Source organism: Malus sylvestris, chromosome 8 (assembly GCF_916048215.2).
Source record: "Malus sylvestris chromosome 8, drMalSylv7.2, whole genome shotgun sequence".
Classification (NCBI taxonomy): domain Eukaryota; kingdom Viridiplantae; phylum Streptophyta; class Magnoliopsida; order Rosales; family Rosaceae; genus Malus; species Malus sylvestris.
The window spans coordinates 138,996-161,835 of record NC_062267.1 but is presented as its reverse complement, the minus strand read 5'-3'; the positions used below and the strand labels follow the sequence as shown (position 1 = coordinate 161,835).

The 22,840-nt window shown below is 37.6% G+C and overlaps 2 protein-coding genes across 3 annotated transcripts; both read right to left on the bottom strand.

Moving 5' to 3' along the window:
- Positions 1-5,619: 5,619 nt before the first annotated feature.
- LOC126632195 (uncharacterized zinc finger CCHC domain-containing protein At4g19190) lies at positions 5,620-9,811 on the bottom strand. Its single transcript, XM_050302485.1, has 7 exons — positions 9,480-9,811; positions 9,291-9,353; positions 9,008-9,159; positions 8,788-8,910; positions 8,007-8,208; positions 7,041-7,158; positions 5,620-6,948 (listed from the first exon to the last, which is right to left on the bottom strand). Exons 1-7 carry the CDS (start codon positions 9,714-9,716, stop codon positions 6,140-6,142), a joined length of 1,704 nt encoding a protein of 567 aa, XP_050158442.1. The 5' UTR covers positions 9,717-9,811; the 3' UTR covers positions 5,620-6,139.
- Positions 9,812-11,463: 1,652 nt separating this feature from the next.
- On the bottom strand, positions 11,464-14,459 carry LOC126632194 (ABC transporter G family member 14-like). Of its 2 annotated transcripts, none has more exons than XM_050302483.1 (5): positions 14,004-14,459; positions 13,087-13,891; positions 12,719-12,958; positions 12,472-12,644; positions 11,464-12,364 (listed from the first exon to the last, which is right to left on the bottom strand). In XM_050302483.1, exons 1-5 carry the CDS (start codon positions 14,442-14,444, stop codon positions 11,708-11,710), a joined length of 2,316 nt encoding a protein of 771 aa, XP_050158440.1. In that variant the 5' UTR covers positions 14,445-14,459; the 3' UTR covers positions 11,464-11,707. The 2 variants fall into 2 exon arrangements, with proteins under 2 accessions (XP_050158440.1, XP_050158441.1); XM_050302484.1 differs by having other exon boundaries at positions 12,767-12,958; positions 14,004-14,382.
- Between the last annotated feature and the right edge of the window lie 8,381 nt (positions 14,460-22,840).

The window sequence follows — 22,840 nt, the reverse complement described above, 5'->3', positions numbered from 1 at the left end:
GACGAGGGGGTCCTGAGTGGAGTTGTGCATCACTGAAGTTTTCTTCCGTAAGTCCCCATCGCCTCTTGGAAGTAGGAAAGTTTGATCAAGATAACATGATTTTTCCTTGGACTCGTCACACTGACTCCTAGAGTGAGTATGTCGGAACATTTCCGAGTCCCCTGTACCTTCATGTTCTTCTGGGACTTGTTGCCCATTCCCTAGATTAACTGTTGGCCTGGGTCGTGGGAGAGGACCGAGTCTTTCAGAAACTCTTGGGTCATTGATCTTCGAGCTTATGTGGATGGGATTTTCTCTACGTTGTTTTAGGAAGTCTCGACAATCGCGATAGACGGCTTTTGATCCTTCCACTCCTTCTGTGAGGAGGTGCTTTCCTCTACTCCTTCTGCTTCGGGTTGAAGCAGCTGGGTTGATAGAAGTCTCATGTTGATTATCACATTGATGTGTAGCTCGATCCCTATCAGGGATGTCCGTGTTGGATATCGGTGACCCTCCGTGTTGGGGGGCATTCAGATGATTGTTGACCTCAGCAGGGGCGACGAGCTTGTGTGCTTGAGCATGCCTAGCCTCGTGAAGCATCTCGAAAAGTTTTTCATACTGCTCCTGGAGAACCTCGTTCCTCATCACTATCTTGTTGTTCTGAGCTTCTAACTCATCGACTTTAGCTTGAAGAGTAACTCTATTTCCTTCCTGTTTTCGTTGCTTCATACTAGGTCCAATAGGGGTGTCATTCTGTGTGCTATGGCTTCTTTCGCTCCCCATGTTGGAGAGAGATGTTTGGCCAAAAGAAAGTGTACGAGCGGTGGAAACCAGCTTAACAAAGCTGAAGAGAGTGGGAGTAAGTGTCTTTCCCACAGACGGCGCCAAATGTTGATGCACAAAATCAGCGAGGACTTTGGTACAACAAAAAGTGTCAGGTTTGTGACCTTCGCTTGGTTGCTTCGATCACTCGTGAAGATAAGTACGTAAATGAATAGGGACAGGGAAGCAAACACAAAATGTACGTGGTTCACCCAGATCGGCTACGTCCACGGAGTAGAGGAGTTCTCATTAATTGTGAAGGTTTTACACAAATACATAGGTTCAAGCTCTCATTTTGTGAGTTCTAGTGAATAGTTTAGTACAAAATGACATTAGAGATTATTATGGGAGAATGATCCTTATTTATAGAAGAGAGTTTCTAGTTTTGTTCTAACATTGACACGTGTCGTGTTGTGATTGGCTTCTGATGTTGACACGTGTCGAGCTATGATTGGCTTCTGATGTCGACACGTGTCGCATTGTGATTGGCCTCCTGGTTGAAGGGAAGCTCTTCTGGGTCTTTGACGGTATAACGTTAACCGGTGCTCAGTAGTTTCGGGATTGGTCAAGTATGGTACAAACAGACTTAAATATGGTACTTCTGGACCAAGGACCAGTTTATCATTTTCTTTTGGACGGAATGGGTCTTTCTTAATGTCCAAAGAACGAACGACCATTAGGGTGCTAAGCGGATAAACCTTGTCCATGCCAAATTGCTTCAGTATTTTTTCAATGTAAGCTGATTGATGGACCAAAATTCCATTAGCACAATGCTCGATCTGCAGGCCGAGACAATATTTTGTTTTCCCAAGGTCTTTCATTTCAAATTTGCTTTTTATATATTCAACAGTTTTATTAAGCTATTAAGGGGTTCCAACTAGGTTCATATCATTGACATATACTGCCACTATAGCAAATCCAGTATTTGATTTCTTAATAAACATACAAGGACATATGACATTGTTGGTATATCCTTCTTTGATCAAATATTCATTAGGACGATTATACCACATTCGTCCAAATTGTTTTAGCCCATATAATGATCGCCTTAATTTAATTAAGAACATACCTCGTGGTTTGTTAGTTGTTTCAAGCAACTTAAGTCCTTCTAGAACTTTCATATATATTTCAGTATCTATTTCTCCATATAGATACACGGTGATGACATCTATAAGTCGCATGTCAAGTTTTTATGAAACTACCAAACTTATTAAGTAACGGAACGTAATTACGTCCATTACAGAAGAGTATGTCTCTTTATAATCAATTCCAGGTCTTTGTGAAAAACCTTGTGTAACGAGTCGTGCTTTATATCTTACAATCTCATTTTTCTCGTTGCGTTTCCTTGTGAATACCCATTTGCAACCCACGGGGTTTACACCATGCGGGGTTTGGATTACCGGTCCAAAAACACTTCTCATTTCCAAGGAATTTAATTTTGCCTAAATTGCATTTTTACACTTAGGCCAATCTTGTCTCTGTTTGCATTCATCAATAGAGCGGGGCTCAATGTCATCGCTTAATATAATTTCAGTGGCTATTGCAAATGTGAACATGTCGTCAATGATTATTTCATTTCGATCCCACAATTCATTAGTACTTGCATAATTTATGGATATTTCTTTGCTTTCATGTACTTCTGTCTCTTCAGGGACATATGTCTCATCAAGGACATTTTCGTTTTCTGGAAGTACAGAATCATGAATTGTGGATTTATCATTCATTTTCTTTTCTTGAATGATTTCATTTGGGTTCAACTGTGCTTTCATCTTTCTCTTTCGAGGGGCTGCATATTTTGAACCTGGGGGTTTACCACGCTTCAGGCATGCACCAGATGAATCATTTTCTGCCACTTTATTTTGTCCAACAGGGACATCAATTCTTATAGGTGCATTTGCAACTAATATATGTGACTTTGTCACTTTTGAAGCATCATTAAATGCATCTGGCATTTGATTAGCAATACTTTGAAGGCAAATGGCCCTTTTTAGTTCATTTTCACATTAAGTGCTTTGTGAGATAAGGTGGGAACAACCCATGTCAACTCTTTCCGTTCTTCTGGAACGGTTTTTTCTCCCCCTAACAACGGGAAAACTGTTCATTAAAGTGACAATCAGCAAAACGAGCTGTAAACATATCACCCGTCAAGGTTCCAAATATCTAATGATAGATGGTGAATCAAAACCCACATAAATTCCTAGTCTGCGCTGAGATCCCATTTTAGTGAGTTGTGGCGGTGCAATAGGCACATAAACAGCACAACCAAAAACTTGTAAATGTGAAATGTTTGGTTGATGCCTAAACACGAGTTGTATTGATGAGTATCGGTAGTTGGCTATAGGTCTCAATCGAACCAATGATGCAGCATGTAAGATGGCATGTCCCCATGCAGAGATTGAAAATTTTGTTTTCATGAGCAGAGTGTGAGCTATTAATTGAAGCCGCTTGATAAATGCCTCTGCTAAACACATTGGGTAGATGCATCAACCAAAACCATAAAATATCGAAATGGTCCACAAGGTGGTTGAATAGGCCCACAAATATCCCCTTGAATTCTTTGCAAAAATGATGGGAATTCAGCATCAACCTTTAGTTGTGATGGTCTAATTACCAACTTCCTTTGGGAACAAGTTTTGCCAGGGTTATCATTTGGTAATAATCCTATGCATCATGGTGGATCCTGGATGACCCAGACGGCCATGCCAAAGCATGTAAACTTTTGAATCAATGAACTTTTAGTTCATGACAGTATGTGCCTCAATTGTCTTTATGTATGTATAATACAATCTACTCGATAAATCACGCAACTTTTCCAATATACACTTCTGGGTATCATTGGAGGTAATGTATAGATATTCCACATTTTCTGCACTTTTCGTTTCAATGTGGTATCCATTTAGACGTATATCTTTAAAACTTAACAAATTTCGAGTAGATCGAGTAGTGTACAACGCATTTTGTATGGACAATATTGTTCCATTTGGTAACATGATCTGGGCTTTTTCTAAGCATTCAATTACATTTGATTGCCCTGATATTGTTATTACCTTTACTTTTGCAAGTATCAAGCTTGAGAAATACTTTCGATCTTGAAGTATTGTATGCGTGGTTGCACTATTTGCAAGATAAATATCTCCACCATTGCTCTTGTTTTGAGAATAACCATAATTTTTATCCATGTTCTTTGAGTAAGGAAATTACAGTTAAAAAAAGTTTATTCATACTGGAATACCACTTTTATTAAATTGAAAATGCAAGCATTAAACCACAAGTACAAATAACTAGAGTATATCAAACATAAATAATTCATTTGGATCAATATACTTCATTCCCCCATTCAATAATAAAGTCCGAAACATTCAAGTGGATTGTGTTCAATTATCCTGATAAATCGAACACTAGATTAGGTATATCCATCGGTTTAGCCTGGTCGAGGAAATTTGTCTCAACACCCTTCTCCTTGAGGGAGGCTTGATACAGATCCACCAAATGTTTTGGGGTATGACAGGTACGCGCCCAGTGCCCATTGCCATCACACCTATGACAAACTCCTTCAAGATTTCTAGGAGTGTTCATATGAGTTTTGCCTTTCTGGCGATTTTCATTCTTAAAGCTTGGGCCTAAATTATGCCTTGGAACCTGGTTGTGAAACTGGACACCATGGTTCTTGCCTTTCCCATTCCATCGGCCTCGTTTGTGGCCACATCCTCGTTTGTAGTTATTATTTCCACGAGAAGATGTGGTATTCCCTTCAAGGGAAACATTATTCACTTCTGGGAATGATGCTGATCCAGTAGGTCAGGACTGATGATTTTTCATGAAAAGTTCATTGTTTTGCTCAGCTACAAGGAGTACAGATATCAGTTGATTGTACTCAGTAAAGCCTATTTTTCTATACTGCTACTGCAGGAGCACGTTGGAGGCATGAAAGGTACTGAAAGTTTTTTTCCAACATATCTTTTTCAGTTATTGTTTCTCCACAGAGGTTCAACTGGGAACTAATTCTGAACATCGCATAATTGTATTAAGCTACCGTCTTGAAATCCTGGATCCTTAGGTGAGTCCACTCATAACGAGCCCTTGGAAGAATCATCGTTTCTGGTGATTGTATCTATTTCTCAGTGCTTTCCAGAGGGTTAATGGATCTTCAACCGTGAGGTACTCGCTCTTCAGTCATTCATCAAGGTGGCGATGAATAAAGATCATGGCCTTCACCCGATCTTGAGAGGATGCACTGTTATCATCCTTGATGGTTTCCCCAACATTCCCTGCCTCTAGATGGATCTTGGCATCCATTATCCAGGTAAGGTAGTTTTTCCCAGTAATATCCAGGGCAATAAAATCAAGTTTTGCCAAGTTCGCCATTTTATTTTTTGAAAGAAAAATGAGGTGTGTAAGAACTTGCAATAATATGTATTCTGAAGGAATACATTGTTAGAACTTCTGGTTCTTACAATTTTTTCATTTTGATCTTCAGGCCAAAATGATAAGCACTCAAAACTTCAGGCTCGAGATTTGTATGATGAATGAGAAGAGCAATTGTACCGCACCATTCTCATTGAAATAACATAACATAGGATGGACGATTATTCCGCTAAACTCAAGCAGCAGAAATTTTTTAAAATTCAGAGTAGGATGGGTGATTATACCACACCACCTAAAATTGTAATACAATTAAATCTGCAGTCTAAGATGGGCGATGATACCGCACCATCTTTGATCGCAGCAAAGATAAATAAACATTGGGTTAGTAATCAGGAACTACACCAAACAAGAAATCAAAGATATAAGTAATTGTTAGGGTTAGTAATCAGGAACTACACCAAACAATTACACTATTAAGCATATGAAAATTTTACCGTATACATGTGGATATACATACCCACTATTTACAACAATACTCCAATTTTATCATTTTAAAGAACAGGGACCAATATTGCTCATAACAAGGAAAATATCAAAAGTAAAAGAAACCGTACATGATTGCATACTGTCGCTTACGTTCAAGTTTTTGAGGAAAAAGAAACACTCTTCTCTCAAGTTGAAATCACATCAACATATTATCCAAAATGTATCCTTTAGAAGAGAATCACAGCCATGTCTATGAATACAACGATATGAAATGTCCACTTGTTCGAGGTTACAAGAAACCCTGTTTTTCGGCAACATCATAGCTGAGGCAGAACCGGGAACATGAGGCTGATAGATCAGTTGACTTGTAATTAGTAGCTCATTTCCACCAGGACACCTGCTAAGCATTGAGGTGATGGTGAAGATGACGATGACAATATCGGTGTCTACTGTACTCCCCTTCTATCATCCTCCTATAGCCAAAACTTCAAGTACAAAAGCGCTTGTGTTTTCTGTTAGTACTTTTATGATGCTTCTCATTTTCGGTTTCACCATATGAGTAAGAGTGCCTATCCCTGCTCTTTCTATGTCTATTTTGCTTCTCTGTGTCAGAATCTTCAGATGAATTAGAATGCCGGTGTCTGCTTTTGCCACTTTTAAGGTGTCTATCAGACTCAGAGCCTTCAGATGAATTATTTAACCTGTCTCTGCTCACGTCCCTTCCGCAATGCCTATCAATCTTGGAATCTTCATATGAATGAGAATGCTTCTGTCTGATCATTCTACTTCTACGATGTTTTTCATGAATCGATTCCTCAAATGAAAAAGAGTGCTTGCGTCTGCGCTGGACATCTCTATGGTGCTTCAGAGCCTCAGAATCTTCAGATGAAACAGTACACCTGTCTCTGCTGTTGTCCCTTCTGCTGCGATGCCTATAAATCTCGGAATTTTCAGATGAATCAGAATGCTTCTTTCTGTTCTTTGTACTTTTGTGATGCTTTTCAGGATTTGATTTCTCACATGAATAACAATGCTTGACTCTACGCTTTACTTTATGCCTATCAAATTCCAGAATCTCTGATGAGCTTGATTCAGAATGGCTGTGCTTCTTCTTATTTACCTTGCTCATCTTCTTCTTTGACTTCTTATCATCCTCATAAGAAGATGAAAACCCGTCTTCCCCACTAACTGGTGATGACTGCTTTTTTTTGTGCTTGTTCTTCTTTGTGGACTTGATCCTGGGTTTGCTTGAGAAGTTGGTCAGCAACTCAGGGATGGCATTCCCGCTGAGAAACCCTACAAAATGTATATAGTTGCAGTTATCTCACAGGCAACACAGATAAAAGATAAAAGTTGTCATACATATTCTGGAATTAAAAACTAAATACCTCCATATTCATCAAATATGGTGTCCTCAGCAACTATTTGTTGGTTGGGATCATCTGGTTTAAACCCTCCACGTGGAGGACTAATTCCTGGTTTTTGCTTGAGTTCCCACTTTAAAGGCTGCAAAATAAGCAAATAAAAATTATATACAAGTAACATAGGATCCCAGTTTTTAGCATGATATATGATTTAAGAATGCATCTGTCATCTGCAGTGTCAAGGATAAAATTGAAGCTGGTTATAGTTCTAATATTTGAGAGTCACTAGACGCTCCTAATTTAGGAATCAACATTAGTTGTATTTATATTCTACCTGACGGTAGTATACCAAGTTTCCAGTTCTCAAGCCATAATAAACTGCATTCTGAGCAACAGAGGTTTAATTTCAAGTAAGTTAACTATTAAAACAAATGTTTGACTCTTGCAAGTTGAACCTATTACAACTTGACTTACGTGGTGTGATGCAGACTTTTACCCTTTTGGATGGTTTAATCTAGACCAAAGTGAAAACAAACATATCCATTTATCCCAATTCATATATTTAACCTTCCATCCGTGTAGAAATCCCTATTGGAATTCCCGAATCACTTGGCCAAAGATGCTAAGGTAGGTGGTAGAAGAGTTCTCACAGAATAATCTTAGTGAGCTTATTTCTTTTTCAGAGGATCTAAACAACTTTTGTGAGCTTATTTCTTTTTCAGAGGATCTAAACAACTTTTGATGGCAATACAATTCATGCTTAATTTTATTTGGTAGGAAATACAATATGCACTTCTTCATTCCAACAAAATAAAAGGAAACAATTAAAAGGCGATGCCCCATGTTTGAGGCTTATGCCAGCCTAGCCATGCAAGGCGTCAGCACCTTACCTCAAAAATTCACCCATTCGAAAGAGAGAAAATAATTTTGTAAGCAAGGGATAATAGCAGCCTTCCTAGTAGGTTTCAAGATAGCTATCGAAAGACTAACCTCGCTAGGATCTGTGTGGGCAAGAATAGCAGTCAAAGGGTCGTCCCTTTTCAAACGGCTCTCTTCGTTGGGCATTATGGCATCCTTCAACGGACATTCACGGTCGCCACTTTGGTGACCAAAAGTTCCACACCTTACGCACTTTACATTGCGCACTTCAACTCCAAATGGTTTTGCCCTCGTAGGAACACCAGTCTCCAGCCTTAAAAAGAATTATTATGAATATTACTATTATTATTATCATTATCAGTATCATTATCCTTGTTATCATCAGGAAAACAATAGAGTAGTACCCCTACTTGCACCAACTGTGAACCTCAGTCACTTTGAATAGCAAAAGACGCACAAGAAAAACTCAAACATGATTTAAAGAGAGGGGCATTTACATCTTTAGCCGTGTGAAAGCAATTTCATGTGGTGTACCTCAACATCATTAAACAGTGAGGAAACAGAAATTTCAGTTCGATACCTCAGCACCATTTTAATTGTAAATTGTATCAGTCATAGATATGCTTGACTAAAAAAGTTGCATATTCTGACAAATGTGATGTAACAGCTTCTTTTATGCATTTCTAGAATAACAACCCATTGACTCTATAGTTTAAACTGTCCAGAAAGGAAGTGTGTAAAACAATGAAAATGTCTGCTGCACTGAAGAAACAACTTATGAATCTCGTTATCAATTTATAAAACATGTTATTATCTTAATGCACGTCAATTAAGAAACTATAAAGTAAGATAAAAACATTGCATCTTACTGAAAAGGCAGCAACAGGCACACCTTGGAGCATTTTTCAAAACTTCAAATTCTTGTTCTGTTGGTAAAGGACGGCCAAACACATCTTTAGGCCTTGATTTCTTGGCATGTTCAGCGGTAGGAGGCAAAGACTCGGGTGGGCGTTGGCTAATGAGAGAATAGACAATTAGGCCTAACAAAGATGAATTGAAGGAAAATACATATTGCAATCAAATAGGAAGGCAGAATATAATGCAAATGGTACCTTGAAGTGGAAGTAGCAGTAGCATCTGTTAGAGCTTGTGTTTGTGGGTGCTCTCTTGCACTCTCATCAGCAATCTCTGCAGCTTTTGCACTTTCGGCATTGTAACCAGGCGGTCGAACATACATAAAGCTAACAGCTTTCATAGTCTCAATCTACACCAATGCAATACATCCATCAACTTAAAAAATGTTACTTTTGCCTTGCATTGGGAAGGTATGAATTTTGTTCGGTTGTTAAATTAAAAGAGAAAACACAAAGATAAGAGAAGAGAAGAAAAGAGAACCTTTTCCTTGTCTTTCTTGGAGACGAGAGCGGCCTGCCGAAAGAATTCCTGCTCTTGGGCATACTGCACCAATGAATGACAGAATTGATAATTGGTATTTGATAAGAGAGAGAATTGAATTTAGTCAACAAACAATCATAAGTAAATAAAGAAATAAAAAAGGTTGGAACTTGGTAGTGCAATCCGTGCCTCGCGGGAGACCTCCTCGGTACGACGCTGACGCTGGGCCTGGATCTGCTCTGCGATCCACTTACGGCGCTGATTGGGGTAAGAGAGAGGGTGCCATGGCTTCTGATTCAGGTACGAGTGGCTCCACGCCGTGCCTGACTTATTCTTGTAATCAACCTCCCCACCTCCTCCTCCTTCTCCTCCTTTGTCCGAAAATCTCTTGCTCAGCCTTATCCCTCCTTCCTCTTCACCTTCCATACCTCCTTCCTCTTGTCAGTTCTCAGTCTCTGTATTTCTTCCCCTAATAGAATTAGAATCTGGGTACTCTTCCTTTTAGGGTGAGTGTATTTCTTCCCCAATCGCTATCGGTCGATGGAAACTAAAATAATTTCGGCATTCTATAGGCTAGGGCCTAGCCTAGCCGCTAGGCCCATTCTCTGCGCCCGAAAATACGGATTTGGTTTATTGGGCTTTAGTGCTTCTTGATCAACAGATTTATACGGTTACTTGCTCATGTGATAATCAATACCGTTTATTTTATCAATTTCTCTTTAAATAGAAAAATTGTTATTGGCACCCAAACAATATAATTGTACACTCTAAATTTTTTATAATTAAAAAAATTTAATTTTTTGAAGTGCCAATAATCCTTTTAAATATTATATTTACAAAAAGATAATGTGAGGGAGATTAAATTTTGTAAACTAAATTATATGGAAGTTGATGATTGAATTATTACTTAAGTGTTGATTAACATGCTTATTTCGTATTGGTGACACATCATTTAGTTTGCAAATTTAGCATACCAAGCATTACCTTTACAAAATATAAATCAAATTGGAGACTATTTAGTCATTCATGCTTCGTTTGGCATCTTGTATAAGACATCGGATATGAGTATTTAATCTGAATCGAGCGTTTGGAGTCTTATGTATTAAATAGTTGTCGGATTAACAAAACTGGTCCAAGTTGATTAATCCGCTCTACACCTGTGCCTAAATGGGGGATACGCGACAGACTAATTTATATATATATATATATATATATATATATATCTTATTATTTTTTACATAAATATTAAATAAAGTTGTTTGAATGGTTTTGGTTAAGATTTAAAGTTTTGAAACCCTTTTTATCAGTTATATATATATATAATCTGCTTGTATACATCTTGAATATAATTAGTCATCTTATCTTATAATTAGGATTGTACTATCCACATACCATTTTTACCTCTTACACACCCCTTGTTAATTTATGTTATTTGATCTTCTTCAATTCATTCGATCTGACTGTTGGAAATTGAGAGGGGTGTGTCATTTGGGAGGTAAATAGGGGGAGCATTTTTTGCTCACCAACATAACTATGGTGTATGCTCACGATACACCTAATTATTTGTCTTGAGTCATTTCAACTAACTCTACTTAACTTTCACATTAAATGTTACTTTTTAAAATTTTATAAAAAATTAACTAAAGTTAAGTGAATGAACACATGATAGATGATTAGGTATATAGTGAGCATACACCAAAGTTTATGGTGGTGAACAAAAATACTCATGTAGATAGGGTGTGTGGATAGCCCAACCTTATAATTATTAGCATAATACTTAGGTCTCATGGTGAGTACCTTGTGTTTTTTGGTCCATTGATATTTTAACATATGTTTTTATTATTTTTAAAAGTAAACATGCTTAATGCTAGGGAGATTAATTTTTAAACCAAATGATGTGGATGTTAATGATTAGATTATTACTTAAATGTTGTTTAATGTGCTTATTTTTTATTGGTGATGCATTATTTGGTTAGCAAATTTGGTTTAAAAATTTGGTCTTCGTAACATTATTTTTATTACACTAATTAAAGAAGGAGGTATTGTTCAGATTTGATTGACAATAATATTCTACTACAAGGACGACCATTCTTTGAATGAGCCGGCAGTTGGGTGTGCTCGCAACTAGAAATTGAAGAGCATATGTTCTCTTTCTCTTTATTATCGTAACTGATTGAGCATAATTAAAGTATTATTTTGAAATTAGAATGATCTTCTACAAGTCAGTAACTAATATCGATCAAGCCGATTAAATTAAGCTGGCTACAGCATATATGATTTTAATTAATTCCAACTCAAATTTCCACCACATAATTTGATGATTTTCAGCTACGTTCCTCCTCGATGCACGATCGATCAGTTGATGAAGAAGGAGAAAAATCTTCGGATGATGATTGATCGATGAAGTTAATGATTAATTATCTCCTCAAGCGCACTCGATGGAGTGCAAGATAAGCAAGAAGGCGGTAACCCAGTAACATTAAGGCGAGAATGGAGACATCGAGCCACAAGTGTTCGAGACCACCCATGGATTTGACGGCGGGCAAATCTCCGACTCGGCACAAGACACCCTTGGAGCACTCATAAAAGTCGTCCTCATCGTATTGGACCCCAAGAAGAAGCTTGTAACAGTAGTAGCTATAGCTCAAGTACTTGAGCCACACGATGAAGGGGGGAATCTGTTGAATGTAGTAACCCCCGGCGATGAGGAAGACAAGTGTTGTAACCGAGGCCAAAGTGGTGGCTTGCTTTATGTCCATCAGAATGGCACCAATGGCTAACCCTAGACTTTGGGAGACCAGCACGTTGTACAGAACCACAAGCAGGGACAGGATGAATGTAAAGGGGTCCGGTTTAAGCCCTCCCATCCAATAGATTATCAACACAAATGCCGTTGGCAGTGCCAGCTCCAGCGGCAGGTCTCCAACTGTTCTTGCAAGGAAGTACGATGAAAGCCGGTACATTCCCGATGATCGTTCTTTTATCAGCATCCTTCTCTCCTGGGGAAATGTGAACACTGCATTGTACAGTGGGTAGAACCCCCAGAACACGGAGAAGAAGAAGAGCAAAGCGATCTGCAACCAACCAACCATATACACACTAAAAAATTATTAATACGTGGCCACACTAAACCCTATATGAAGTTATGAATTATAAATTAAAGAAAGGAATTGTAGCTTACACGGTCTTCAATGTGAGAAGTGGGTGTGCGCCACCAGAGGAGTCCACCAAGCGTGGCCACACTTATTACTTGGAAAATCCTTAGCCTGTTGAAGGCTTCGTACCTTCGCTCCCTTAACCCCCTCTGAAGCAGCACCTTGAACTGGTGCCACCAGCTTGTACACCAATATTGCTCTGCAGGTATCGCATGATCAGCTAATGCACTACAAAAGCCACTATTATTAATTGAAAATAAAAATTAAACGAACCAGGGGCTAGGAAAATGAGAGCGAGAGAGGATATGCTTAAGGAATTACTTGCAGAAGCAGCTTCTTTCATGTAATTGTTGTAGTTGTTGACCTCCAAACCAGCACAGAGCTCATCTTTCAACTTTGCATAAATGTTCTTATCGTAGGCAGAAATGAGAGCTTTTCTCACCATCTTTTGCTCCTGTTCCGTGTTCGTATTCTCGCGCTGCTCACATGCATGTTTGGAATCAGGGGCGATTCCTGGACGTAACGTACGTAATTAGTTTGAATAAACAATCAGATGGAGATGGTGGATCGATCGACCATTTTAACATACGCATATATGCGCATGCATGCATATAATAATTAGTTCATACATGCATACATACCGTTAGCAAGATCCAGCAAAAGATCAGCAGGATTAACACTAGGCAAGGACGTGGAGAAACCGATGGAGGAAAAATAATCTAGGGCCGCAGAAGCAGGGCCATAATAAATGGGTGAGCCCTCGGAAAGTAGGACGAGCTTATCAAACATGTGGTAGATGCGGCTGGAGGGCTGGTGGATGGTGGTGACAAGGGTTCGGCCCCCACTAGCAAGCCTTTTTAGTGTGGTCAGGATCCGCTGAGCTGTAGTGGAGTCCAACCCTGAGGTGGGCTCATCCAGCAAAAGTAAGCTCGGGTTAATCAGCATCTCTTGACCTATACTCACCCTCTTCTTCTCACCCCCTGATATCCCTCTAAACAGTGGGCCCCCTATCATGCTGCTCCGGCACCGAGTCAAGCCCAGCTCACTGATCACGTGCTCCACGTGCTGCACTTTCTCGTCCCGGCCCAGGCTGTTGGGCAGCCTCAGCATAGCCGTGAACACAAGAGTCTCAGTCACGGTGAGATGCGGGTACAGAACGTCGTCCTGGGCAACGAATCCCGTTCGTCGTTTGATGGCCCCGCAGAATGACTGGCCGTTGTAGCTGATCTTGCCTGACATGAACTTGCTGTTATTCTGATGATTGAGGCGCCCTCCCAGGGCAGTAAGGAGGGTCGTCTTCCCACTTCCAGATGGCCCTAACATGGCTAGTATCTCTCCCGGACATACCATACCTGTTATCCCACTCAGTATACTTTTTTCTCTAGATCTGCTGCTATCCCTACTCCCTTTCTGGTCCACTTTCACTTTGTAAAACACCTCCTCAAACTGCAATTTAGTTACTAATAAATTAATTACTTAATTTTAGCAGGATTGTCACTTTTATACATACGTCGATAAGAGAGAGAGAGAGAGAGAGAGAGAGATGATGATGAGAGACCTTTAAAGTTATAGGGTACAACGTCAGTTGTAGGAAAGCTTGTGAATTAACTTGGGTGGCGGGCGCTGCCTTGTTCTGGTTTCCAGCAGGCATCTCCGGCGAACCTTCAACAGTAGTAGCACAAGTACTGTCGCTGCCGCCATATTCTGCTGGTTTTGGCACTATGCTGCTGAGAGACATTGCAAAGTTGAATGTTTGTGTTTTATCCTTTTTTTCGATAATTTTGTTGTGTGCGATGGTTGGGGAAGGGCACAAGTACGTAGGCGTACTTGACTTGGCTTGATTTAAGTTGGCGTCCCAAAGCGAACGAGCCTGGGAGCACATAAATATATAGCTTTTCGATATGCATATATATATATAGACACACACACACACAGTCACACACGAAGGATGGAAGATGTCCTCTTGTGTGCTCGCATCCATGGTCATGTAGACCTCCATTCCATGTGGCGATGGTGGGAATCCCACCTTTTCTATTAATTTATTCGAACACTAACTATTAGCCATTAATCTTAGTACTAATCTCATCCTATATATAGCTAAGCTAGTCCCCTTTATTGGCATCTTTTCTGTCTATTCTTGATTAGTATTTTGGTCATCGTGGATGTACGTAGAAATCAAATATATATGTAAGTTTATTTGAAAAGCAAACAGTTTGTAACTCAAATAGTTAAAATTATCGAGCACATCTGCATCTTAAGAATTTTCTATATTTGGAAACAATAATACGCTAATGAGGGGTGCTCAAAAACCTTTTTCTTTTTTTTTTTGAGTGGCAAAATTTTGTTTAGGAATGCTTTACATTTTCCCCTTGGGGATGAGTTTATTCCCTTACTTGCAAATAACATATCTTCACTGTAAAAATTTCTTAATTGGAATCGTTCAATCTCTTAATCTTTATTTGAAGATCAACCCTACAAAAAATTATTTAAATCAGTGAATCGTTTAGGCATCCAAATATATCATGTAAACCAGCGGTTCATCATAAATATGTTACTTGGTATCTTCACCGTTGATTTATTCAATACATTTAGATGACTAAACAATCACCCATTCAAATAATTTTTATAGAAATGATCTTCAAATAAAGATTAATAGATTGAGTGGTTCCAATTATAAAATTTCTACGTTGAAAATACGTTATTTGCAAGTGGATGAACAAGCTCATGCTCGAAGAGGGGAATGCAATTATTATTATTATCAGTAAGGCCCCGTTTGTCACGTAATTAAAGTTGTTTAGAATAATTAGGTACTGGGTTTAATTAGCTTGTCACAAGTTGAACTTAGTCTATCCTTTTATTCAAACAACTAATTTGGGTACAGTATGGTGATCTTGTTTAACAAAATCACTATGGGCGTGCGGTCATGACTCATGTTAGATTTTGTTAAACAAGTTCATTGGGGGATAATGCCAAAGAAAGGATCCGGGGTTTGGGACTATCACCTCGTTCATGCATATTAGCTAAAGTACATTCCTCTTCATTCCAGCATCTTTTTTTTAGGCTTATCAACATGTCAAGACGGTTCATTTAAATTTTCTTTTTGTGTTTTTGGAAAATCATTAGCCTCTATTTGTAAGCGTATAAAGCATAAGAAATTCATGCCTCAATTTGAAGAATTTACTTTTTCTCAACAGCAAGAATAAGTTGAAAAGAAAAAGCTGGGAAGGAAAAGAAGAGTTGTGGGATTACGAGAGAAAGCTATGGTGAATTGAATTGCCCTAAAAGAATTTCTAAGTAAACTAAAGAGACACAGTAATGCCGCCTTTCCTTGTAAATAATTAATCAATATATTCTTATATTCCCTTCCCCTTTTTTTAAATAAATAGTAATTGATTTGGGTCCGTAGTTTTCAACATTCGTATCTTTGAAATTCGGTATGACTGTTGTATTTTATGGTTACATGGTATCATATATCAATAATATTCATTTTAAAAGGTGGGAAAAGTTTTCAAGTTAGATGCTAAACAAAGTCCACTCTCCTTCTCATACACACAAAACAAATTTTCACGCAAGCAAGAATTAGGCTTGATAATATCACCGGTTTATTAAATAATCATTCACGTGTTTAAACAGTGTACCGTTCGCTTAATAAATATTATAATATGATGTTTTAAGTTGCAAGAGATAATTTATCTCCTCTCGCACGCACATACGTACGCACTTTTGTTTTGCTTTTTACTTGATTGTAAAATTAGTTTAATGTTAGTAAGATTAAATTTGTTGATAAAATTACAAATTAAATGATGTATCACCAATAAAAATGATTACGTTTATCAACGTTTAAGTAATAATTCAATAAACTTTTATGTCATTTGATCTACAAATTTAATCTTCCTAATATAATCAGCTGAATAAGAGAGATCGAAGAATGATTAAAGGAAGAAGCCATCAATCAGATTCCAATTTGTGTCCATAAAAATAAAATAATGAAGTTTCTTTTGAGAGAGCACTACTGATCAGATCAGTCTGAGAGATAAGAGTAAATGGGATCCGGTTGCGTGGTGGAGCCTAGCCTGCCCTTTCTCATTTCAGAGACTTGCAAAAGTATTGGCTATTTGACGCTGGGTGGCGCGAGCATCATATTTTGGAGCATTGTCTTTCCCTCCCAACCTGTGCATGAGTATATGAATATAAATTTCATATATTTGTCCATGACAATGACATCGAGTTTTTCTTCCACTCGAGTATGCCCTTGCGTTTTGATATATATCTTTATACCTTCCCTATATATTCCATATTTAAAAATAAAAAAATTATGGCACAGAATATATGACAATGTCCCCGTGTTATGAAATTGTATATAAATTTTTCTCTTTTATCTTTTGGACTTGTAGTTTAGTTATTGACTACTATTTCAGTTTCACACCAAAAACAACGCAAGTTTTAGAAATTAAAAAAATGTACTTTTCACTTTTCATTTTTTTTAAAATCAAAACGGTTACTAATAAACAATTTTCTTATTTTTAATAAAAATGATGAAAACAAACCCAAACAAAATGATTATTAACAATTCACGTCTCCCTTGCTAATATTGTCTACTTATACCTATATAGGATTGTTTAATTGGCATCCCACATATTGTTCCACACACTCACACACTAAAAATACCTCACACCTACTTTTTAACTGTTAAAATATCTTAATACACTCTACTTACTTACTAAATCACCCTCACACCACACACACATTCCACACCAAAATCAATTCCAACAGAGACCACGTAAATTTTTAGCAAAGGCATACCGAATTTTACCTGTCGAAAAATATGAACAAATTCAGTCATTTTACCTTTTTAAATTCAGTAGACACTTGTAGAAAAATATGAACAAATTGGATAAAATGACCATCACGTGATAATTTCTAAACCAAAAGGGACATGATGGTCATTTTATCCTTTTTAAAGGAGGGTAAAATGATCATGACCCATTTTACTTAAGTGAGTTTATATTAATTTTCATAAATAAAAATGAAATAGTGCCACTTATTAGGTTTAGTGATATTCCTCTTCACGTGTAAATGAGAGGTTTTAGGTTCGATTCTCGTCAAAGGCGAATTTGAACCACATTATTGCTAGCCCATTATGAGGCTTAGCCTACTCCCTCACCCCCTTAACCCCCTTAACGTAGATAATATCGTGTGTTAAAAAAAATCGTAACTTCCACTACAATAACTTTATCAACCACATGAATAGCATATGAGGGAGTTACTAATATAACATGAAGAGCTCCATTTTGCCAAAGTATTTGCGATGCTCTAGCCTCTAGCTAGTAATGAAATAATAGAACTAATTGTTTTGGAAAAAAAACTATATAGAGACATGATCAGGTGCAAAGGACGGACGGCAAGTTTAGTTGACAAATTGTGGGAGAGATAAAAGTTTTAGGTAAATGTATTCGTTGTTTATGAATTATGACATTGCCTTAAACTTGTAAACTATTATTGACTTTACATAAAGCATGCAATTAATTGACATTTTATATCTTGTGGATGACAGAAAGGATTCTTTTCGTTTTCGATAATATATATACTTACACAGTTTCACTTTTAACTACTTTCTTTTGCACGTATCTTTATCTCAATATTTCTGATCCAAATATCACAATAAAGAAAGTAAAAAAGAACGATGTGCATGCAAGTGTCCAAAATGATAATGTACACTACTACCCTTCCCTTCTCAAGTTCTCATAAATTATTAGACTGGGTTTTGTTTTGGAACAATATTGTTCGTCTGGTGTGCTCGGGCAATGAAGTTCAGAAATCCACACGTGTCATGCAACCCAGTTTATTATGATAATGGAGTGGGGATTCATTTTTATAATAGTCTTAATTTGTTTGTTTTTGGGTGGAAAGTGGAAAGTGGAAAGTGGAAGTGGAAAGCTTTAAGCTTGTATAATGCTTACACATGCGAATGTGTCAATGTGATCCTACCTAGCAGCTATGACATACATAATGCAAATCATTTGGTGGAGGACTCGTGGGGGTGCCCCCGCCAGATTATATATATGCTCAGTGCTCCTGCTTCCTTTATTTTTAAGAATCATTCTAGTTACCCATTATCCCATAGTACAAATGAAAACTTTGGCTGAAAAAATATATATTTTATTCACCTATATATATTTTTTATTTTTCACGATGTAAAATTATCCCTAGTGATGAATTATTTTAGTGCTTAAGACGTTTCACCGCTTTTAAAGTTTAAACTATTCTCCTCTCTTTAATATAAATTGAAGTAGTAAATGTAGTTTGTAATAAAAAAAAAAAAAAAAAAATATATATATATATATATATATATATATAAACTTTACGTGGATTGTCGATAATATTAAAATCGCCCACTTGTTAACCAACCGTAAAGAATCAAAAGGATTTGCCCTAAGAGCAGCACTGGACATAAAATAAACGCAGAAAATGGTGGTTGGATATTGTCACATATACAAGTATTTTGCAGTGCGCGTCCATATATACTTTGTTTAACACACGCGTAGAGAAGGTGTTAGCTTGTATTCCATCATACATGTATGTATATACATAGATATCACATATATGTATGTATGATGGGATGTGTGCCGTGGGAATCAGCTGAGTGGTGTGGAAGACTTTGATGGACATGACCAGCCAACTGATTGCGGTCTTGGTAACTCACATATTTTATCTTATCTTTGATTACATTATTATGTACATATGTATGCATCATTATTATGTTGTCCAGTAGCTTATGGGGGTGATTATCATATGATCGATGTAATTATTAAGTAGGTAATTCTTGTGAATTGTGATGATTATTTTTGTTTGTTTTGTTTTGTATTGTTATTTGGGTGATATTCTTAATTGTGATGATTATCTTATCATTATATGCTTCGCGTGCAACATATAGAGAGTTACTATACAATACAAAAATAATGTGTTGCTTTAATTAGGATTCGTCCGGTAACGCTTTACAAACATATTTTGAAAAGGGAGGCAGATTCTCTGCCCTTCTACTTCCCATGCCTTCCTATTTGTGTGGTCACAGTTAAACCACGTCAACATTTTATGTTACTATTCATTTTTGTCTTATTATCTCTATAAAAAAAATATAAAATATTGACGTAGCTTAACCGTGACCACACAAAATAGGAGGGCACGGGAAGTGGGAGGGCAGAGAATCTGCCTCCTTTGAAGAGACTTCTTTTGTACCACGAAAATGATAAATAAAGTTTTGTAATTTTATGATTTGAAAATGTGTCCAATAGAGGTGGTGGTGGTTGCAACGAGAGTGTTGTTAGTAGCAATAGTGGTTGGGTGATGGTAGTTGTTGATGCACAAAATCAGTGAGGACTTTGGTAAAACAGAAAATGTTAAGTTTGTGACCTTTGCTAGATTGCTCCGGTCACTAGTGTGGATAAGTATGTAAATGGATAGGGACATGGAAGCAAACACAAGATGTACGTGGTTCATCCAGATTGGCTACGTCCACGGAGTAGAGGAGTTCTCATTAATTGTGAAGGGTTTACACAAGTACATAAGTTCAAGCTCTCATTTAGTGAGTACTAGTGAATAATTTAATACAAATGACATTAGGAAATATTGTGGGAGAATGATCTCTATTTATAGAAGAGAGTTTTTAGTTTCATTCTGACATTGACAAGTGTCGTGTTGTGATTGGCTTCTGATGTTGACAAGTGTCGCGTTATGATTGGCTTCTGATGTCGACACGTGTCGTGCTGTGATTGGCCTCTTGGTTGGAGGGAAACTCTTCTGGGTCCTTGACGATATAACGTTGACTGGTGCTCAATAGTTTCGGGATTAGTCAAGTATGGTACAAATAGTGCTTCCCTAAATTCCCGAGTGAGAGAAGCTCCTCGGTTGGGGACTTGCAAGATCCAAGCCGCTGAGTAATCATGAAACTTCTAAGTACCGAAGTGTGGTATCGTTTTCACTTGCCTTATCTGTCTCATAGGTAGATGTGACATCTTCTCTGGAAGTACTTTTCCTCCATCTAGGGGTGGTATCTTTAACCGGTGGAGATGCACAAGGTAATGTATCAATTTTACTTGAAGCTTACTTGTAGTTTCAGGCTTGGTCAAACGCGATACAAACCATGTAGTAGGAGTCCCCCAAGTCGCCGAGCTAGGAAATTTGCCGAAAGAGGTAACAGACAAGGTAAGCAATCAGAGCTCCAAGCAATCAGTCTCAGATTAGAAATTTGATTTCAAGTTCCGGCTAATTGTTCTCATTCTCCCTATATTGCAGGCAGCATGAAGGATAAAGAGAAGAAAAAGGAGAAGAGATGATATGAGATACTTTTACTTTTGAAGAAGTAACTTTCCACATGCTTATTCTTGAACTAGGCTGAAGGGTTTTCTAGTTTCCTCCAGAGTATAAGGCTGACTCAAGAATTTGAGGGTTAAAACAAGTCCATCAAATCTAGAGTACGTTCGACCCTGATGATATGAGATACTTTTGCTGTTGACAAAGTAATGGATGTCGGCACGTGTTCTGTTACGCTTATCTCAACATGCTTCCTTGTATCCTTCTCACTTGTCCTATCTGTTCCTCAGGCAGATGTGATATCTTCTCTGGAAGCATAAGATGTTGAAGATGAATACTCGAGAGCAATGCCAGGTAAGTAATCAGGCAAATGGTTCCAGGTAGTCAGTTCCTGACTGGAAGCTTGATTCCAAGTGCTGACTAGGGGTGGGTTCGTCGGTTCGATTTTTTCCGGTTCGATTTCAGTTTTTTGTTTTTGTTTTTTTTTTCAAAAAATGAAAAACATTGAAATTTTAAATTTTAATATATCCAACACAATCATAACATAAGCATTCTAACTAGAATCAAAGACAATGAAAATAAACATTTAAAGTTGAACTAAAATCATCAATCAAGTCTTCTAAAGTCCAAACTAACAACCTCACAACACAAAAATCGTACAAATGACTTAGAAAAGTTAAATTGTATGATGTTGTTCAAAGATCATGGTTGTTTGCTTGTAACTGCATGTTGACAACTTGATTAGTAAAAGTAATGCATGAGTGGATTTATTTAGTGTGTGTTTGATTCTTTTCCATCACAAATTACCCACGTAATCTACCCGAAATAAATGTTTATGGATTCTGTTACATGTTATATGAGAGTAGATTTGGAAAAGAAAGCTGGGGCATAAGTAGACAGTGCTATGTAGATAGATGTAGGTACTTAAGGAGGAGGTTTGGTTCCGGAACTTTATATGGGGGAGAAATAATAGGTTAGGGTTTAGAGTTTTTATAGGCCTTTTTTTAATATTTTGAGCTTAAAGTTTGGAAACACATTGGGTTTAGCACATTTTAACTTACAAATTGGGTTTAGAAAATAATACCCAAAACAAATAATTAAATAAAAAAAATTAATTTAATTAATTTGGTTTGGTTCAGTTTGGTTTGGTTTCTAGATCACTAAAACCGAACCGAACCAAAAGAATTCGATTCGATTCGATTTTTTCAATTCGGTTCGATTTTTTCATTCGGTTCAGTTTTTTCGATTTCGATTTGGTTCGGTTTTCAGTTTTTTTCGATTTTCGATTTTTCGAACCCACCCCTAGTGCTGGCTGATTGCTCTCTTTCTCATTGTCTTGCAGGTAAGAACAAAGCCAAAGGAAAAGACAGGGAAAAAGCATGATATGGGATACTCTTGCTTTTAACCCTGATGATATGAGATACTCTTGCTTTGGTGTGGCTTGTTTGCAAAGGTATTATCGGAGGGAAAAGAAGCTGAGTATTTCGAGAGATTCTATTGAGAGTGTCTTCTCGGATGTGAAGAAAAGTTGAGAATTTTTTTTATTTGCAGGTCTGCCTGGATGTGGAGGATGAAGGTCGACATGTATAGGAATTGTCCTAAAAGCGAGTGGTAACGCTATTTCTTTACCCTTCTCGGTCATAGCAATGTAGTGGGAACTGCAAGATTCACGTGTTTTAACTTTGTTAAAATACTTTGAAAAAGTGGTCTGTGGTATCTGAAAAGCTGATGTTGCGTGTAAAGATTGCAGATAAGCTTTATCCAAGGAAATCTGGCTCTCGAAGTTCAGAGAGCGGTGCCTCTTCAATTTTCGAACAAGCAATCCTGTCGGGAACCTAGCTCTTGAGATTTGGAGAACGATGCCTCTTCGATTTTTGATAAAGCAATCATGTTGGGAGTCTGGCTTTCAAGATTCGGAGAGCGGTGCCTCTTCGATTTTTGAGAAAGTAATCCTATTAGGAGTCTGGCTTTCTAGATTTAGAGAGCGGTGCCTTTTCGATTTTTGAGAAAACAATCATGTTATGAGTCTGGCTCACGAGAGTCGGATAGCGGTGCCTCTTCGATTTTTAAGCAAGTAATCCTGTT